This window comes from Mus musculus, chromosome 14, assembly GCF_000001635.26.
Source record: "Mus musculus strain C57BL/6J chromosome 14, GRCm38.p6 C57BL/6J".
Taxonomy (NCBI): Eukaryota; Metazoa; Chordata; class Mammalia; order Rodentia; family Muridae; genus Mus; species Mus musculus.
This window is the reverse complement of record NC_000080.6, coordinates 50,421,147-50,426,448: the sequence shown is the minus strand read 5'-3', so window position 1 is coordinate 50,426,448 and position 5,302 is coordinate 50,421,147. Positions and strand designations below refer to the sequence as shown.

General features: G+C 39.8%; 1 protein-coding gene across 1 annotated transcript; it reads right to left on the bottom strand.

The window, feature by feature from the left end:
- Positions 1–998: 998 nt before the first annotated feature.
- Olfr739 (olfactory receptor 739) lies at positions 999–1,928 on the bottom strand. Its single transcript, NM_146668.2, has one exon. The coding sequence runs from the start codon at positions 1,926–1,928 to the stop codon at positions 999–1,001; it is 930 nt and encodes a 309-aa protein (NP_666879.2).
- Positions 1,929–5,302: the final 3,374 nt, after the last annotated feature.

The following is a 5,302-nucleotide window of genomic DNA, read 5'->3' as shown; positions in this document are numbered from 1 at the left end:
CTCTTGCTTTTCAAGTTCTGTGATTATAGACATCTTCTATATCTTTAATTGATACTATATATATATATATATTTGTGTGGTAAGGATGACATTCAGTATATGAATACAGTACATATAATCCAAAGGTAACTGCTATAAGAATTATTTGAACTGTTTATCACTTTTCTATGTTTAGAGCACTCGAAATCTCAGTCCTTTTGTTTGAAACAGAATTAATGCTTGTCAGACATAATTATCTTATTACACACCCAAAGGCATATGTTGAATAACTCTCCAACTAAACCCCACAAACACTAACCATATTGCTTCTCCATAAACTTCCTAGTCTCTGACAACTATTGCCCTATTCATTTTTAAAACTTTTCTATACATAAGTGAGAACATGCAGTATTTGACTTCCCATAACTGACATGTTATTTAACACAATGATCTTCATGTTGGTGTAAATGACACAATTTAATCATTCTTGTGGTTGAATAATATTAATATTCTAATACATCTATCTCTTTCTCTATCTACCATCTATGTATCTATGTATCATCTATCTATCTATCTATCTATCTATCTATCTATCTATCATCTATCTATCATCTATCTATCTATCAATCATCTATCGAGAGACTTAGGATTTTACTGCTGTTAACAAACACCATGACCAAGGTACTGTCTATAAGAAAAATATTTAATTGGGACTAACTCATGGGTTCAGAGGTTTAGACAATTATTATCAAGGTGGGAGAATGCCAATGTTTAGGCAGGCATGGTGCAGGAGGAGCTGGGATGTCTACAGCTTCATCTGAAAGTAACTAGGAGAAGACAGACTAAAGCAGGGTCTACACCCAGAGTGACACACCTACTTCAACAAGACCACACCTTCTAATAGTGCCATACATCCCTGAGCCACACATATTCACGCCATACATACATACACACACACACACACACACAAACACACACACACACACACACACACACACGTTTGCTTAAAATTCCAACTTTTATGTTTTTAAAATCTTCTGCAGGGCATTTTTCATATCTTTGTTCCTCAGACTGTATATCACAGGATTAATGAGTGGAGTAACCACAGAATAAAATAGAGTTACAAGCTTCTGCATTCCAGCTTCATGCTCAGATGTTGGGCTCAGATACATTATCATCACTGAGCCATAAAATAGTGAAACTACTGTGAGATGAGATCCGCAAGTGGAGAAAGCCTTTTTTTGTCCATCTCTTGAAGGAACTCTGAACACAGCTCTTAGGACCAATATATAAGATCCCATGATGCAGAAAAAAGGAATAAACAGGAGCATAGAACCTAAAATTGCCCAGAAAACCTCCATCAATGGGGCTCTGGAACAGGTGAGGGCCAACAGAGGGCCTGGGTCACACAGGAAGTGGTCTATAATTCTGGATCCACAGAAGGACATCTGGGAGATGATGATGATGGGAACAGGGAACCAGAGGAAACCAAGCACCCAGCAACTGATCACAAGGATGTTGCAGAGGTGCCCAGTCATGAGAGCAGGATAATGTAGTGGCCTACAGATGGCAAGGTATCGATCAAATGCCATGACTGCCAGGAAAAAGCATTCTGTAGAACCCAAGGAGAAGAAGAAATAGAACTGCAGGAAGCATCCAGCGAAGGAAATGACCTTGTTTTCAGAGAGGAAGTTGGCCAACATGTTGGGGACTGTGGAGGTGACATAACAGATTTCCAGGAAGGAGAAGTTGGCCAGCAGGAGGTACATGGGGGTGTGAAGTTTCTGATCACAGCACACAGCACATATGATGGAAGCATTGCCCATGAGGGTAAGGAGGTAGACAATGAAGAAGAGCACAAAGAGGAGGATTTGCCCCTCCCTGGGGCAGGGGAAGCCCAAGAGGATGAAGCCAGTGATGGTGTTGTTGGAGCTGCTGAGGGTTTTCATCTGTCTGTGACCTGTGAAAGCATCAGAAATTGTTGAATATTCTATAAATAGCTGAGGGAATTTAATTTTTTTTTTGCCAAAACAAAACCAGAGTAGCTTGCTCATCATCAATTCAATATTTATTGTAATTTTACTGTTCTCTAGGTATTTTTTTTCCTAAGCACTGGAGATTCACCAATGAGTAGAACAAGTTTAAGCTCCTATTATGTGCTGCATAATAGTCACTTCTTTTTTTCTTCCATTGGAATAAATAGACTAGGTTGACTATTTCCTCATTAAATTCCATAGCAAGCATAGACTGATATGAATGATACATCAAAGAATATTTTTGGGGTGTGATGGAAAATACACATGATCATTATCCCTGGAAATATCTCATAGTTGAGAAAAATGAATGAATGCTACTAATGTTTGTGAATTCTTGTAACACCAGCACTTGAAAAGTGGAAGCAGGAGTGTTAGGAGATCAAGGCCATCGTCAACTATGAGGTGAGCTTAGGCTTAAGATCCTGTTTTAATCAATCAATCAATGAAACAAACAAACAAAAAATAGAAAAAGAAGGAAAAATAAGTCAGTACATTGTAAAATGAACTATTTTAAATGTAAGTTGTGAATTAATCTTGCTTTATTTCTTTACCTTTGCTTGTCCCTAATAACCAGACAGAGAAACCAAGAACTATCTCAAGCTGTACTTCAATAGCTGGGCAGTTAAATCTACTAATTCTCTATGATAATCTGGCTACTTCCCTGCCAGTGTCCTTCAAGATACTTGCATATTATTATTTATCTGGGTCTTTGGGTTTCATGTGTGGTTCATGATTTCTCTCTGGATCCCTTCCTCATGGCTCTCATTCCAACTTCTCATCACTATGAACCTCCTTCCTTCCCTCTCTTTTTTTCCATTGACTGGTGGTTGTTCTGCCATATTCTCGTTTCTACACTGCCACTGGATGACCAGCAATTATTGGCAAAGTAAAGAATATAAGGTAAGAATTGTTTATACAAACTTGAGACAAGTGATTCTATACATAAGCATTACAATGTCATACCAGTTGGAAACAAGGTATGAGGGCAGAGAAATCAGCCTTTGAACCACAAAGGATAACATTTATATAGTGGGAAAAACCCTACTGTGCCTACAGTACATTTCATTGCTATTCTTAAACAGACACCCACTGCATCTTTTTTTTTTTTCAGATGAGTTATTTGGTGACTCTTAGCAGAAAACTGTGAGTTTCAGAATGCACTCGTATCTCAGTAGAAGAATGCCCGCACAACCTTCATTCATCAAGTCCTGACTTGAGCCTCAGCACTGTCAGAACAAGAAGTGAAATTTTAGTGTCACCCAAAGTATTATTGGAGAGTAACTGCATTTCATGGCGATATATCCAGTCAGTGGATTAAGTAAGAATGTCCTGTATAAAACCATCATGTATAAATTAGAACTTGCATACATGGTCAAATCTAAAAACTAATATCAATAATCTGATGAAGGCTTATTAGGAAATCACTCCTTTCTCAGAAGAACATTAAGTTGGGACTGGGTGCAGCTCAGTGATAGAGTACTTGCCCATCATGTGAGAAGCTCTGCGGTTGATCTCTGCCTCTAAAACCCAGAAATAAAGGGCCCTTCCTCAGCCACAAACTAGAAGACAAAAGCAGCACTTGATCCTCTGTTACGGACACTTACACTGTTCAAATAGAACAACCAAGATTCTAAGTCCTCGCTCAGTTTGCATTACTGTGTGGGCTTCCTGGGATTGGATGCAGCAGGAGCAGAAAGATGTCTGCAGGTAGAGAACTGTCTTCTATGTGTGGGCTGAGATCCACCCTCATCTGTCCATGGCCTCAGATTCAGGTTTCAAATGGCAAAGTATTTATTTCTCATGAGAGAGAACTGAAATCAAATCCCACAACTATCTCATGTTTAAAAAATTAAAAATGTTGCTCAGTATATTTATCTTTTCAAAGAAGAAATTTACCCTAATTTTCCTTGCTGTTTGTATATGTTTCAAGAATGAATCCTAGCATCTTTTGGTATAATCTTTACTGATAAGTGGTAGAGATGACATTAATGTAACTAAAGTAAAAGCCCCTCTTGCAACATTTCTACTGGCTCTTATTTTGATATTGTTCTTTAATTCTTTAATATTTAGATTTTAAAAAATTGTCTGACATTTAAATTTCCTTTGGCATTCTCCTAACTAATAAAAATTATGCTAATTTTGTTTTCAAAGATACATTTATGTATTTATGCATTTAGTTAGTGTATGTGTGGTTGCTTGTGTATGCATATATGCACATGCAAGTGTCCATGTGTGAGTACCTATATGCCACAGTGCTTATATGCAGATGACAGGACATCTTACAGGTGTTGGTTGTCAGGGATCAGACTCAGGTCACAGAGTATATCGTAAAGGCTCCAAGAAACACTAGGATACATTCAGACTTCTGGCACATCAGAGTTACCTTAGACACTTTTAGACTGAAGTCCTGAGGGCCAGCAGAAAGATTGTAAACAGGCAACCTCAGGAAACAGGAGGTTGGGGTACCCCTCAGAATGCATGAGAGACCTGGGAGGTAAGAGACTCACAGGACTCAAAGGGAGGGACCTTAGCTGAAATGCCCCACAGTAGGGAGAGGGAACTTATAGAGCCCACCTCCAGCAGGAAGTGAGGGGTGGGGTTGCTATCCCACAGTCATATCTCTGACCCATAATTGTTCCTGTCTGAAAGAATTACAGGAATGGAAATGGAGAGAAGCTTGAGGAAAAGAAGGTCCAGAGACAGGCCAAAAGTGGAATCCAGCTCAAGGATAGGTCCCAAGGCCTGACACTATTACTGAGGCTATGGAGCACTCACAAAAAGGATCTACCATGACTGCCTTCCGAAAGACCCAACAAGCAGCTGAAAGAATCAGATGCAGATACTCGGACCCAATCGAGGGACAGAAGCAGCTGACCCCTGTTGTTGAATTAGGGAAGGCTGAAAGAAGCTGAGGAGAAGGGCAATCCTGTAGGAGGGCCAGCAGTCTCAATTAATCTGGACCCCCAAGATCTCTCAAACACTGGACCACCAAACAGATAGCATACACCAGCTGATATGAGGCCCCAACACACACACAGTAGAGGACTGCCGTGTCTGTGTTCATTCAGAGATGGTGCACCTAACCCTCAAGAGACTGGAGGCCTCAGGGAGTTTAGAAGTCAGATGGCGTGGGAGGTGGGGTATCCACGTGGAGACAGGGTAGTTTCAGGAGGAGGTTTGGGATGTGGAGCTGTCGGAGGGTGGATGGGGGGGGCATGGAATGGAATACAGAGTGTAAAAAAATAAATTATAAAATAAAATTAAAAAGAAAAAGAAATACTTCAAGA

Coding starts and splice junctions, on each gene's coding strand:
- Olfr739 (NM_146668.2), bottom strand. CDS start 1,928: ATGAAAACCCTCAGCAGCTCCAACAACACCATCACTGGCTTCATCCTC.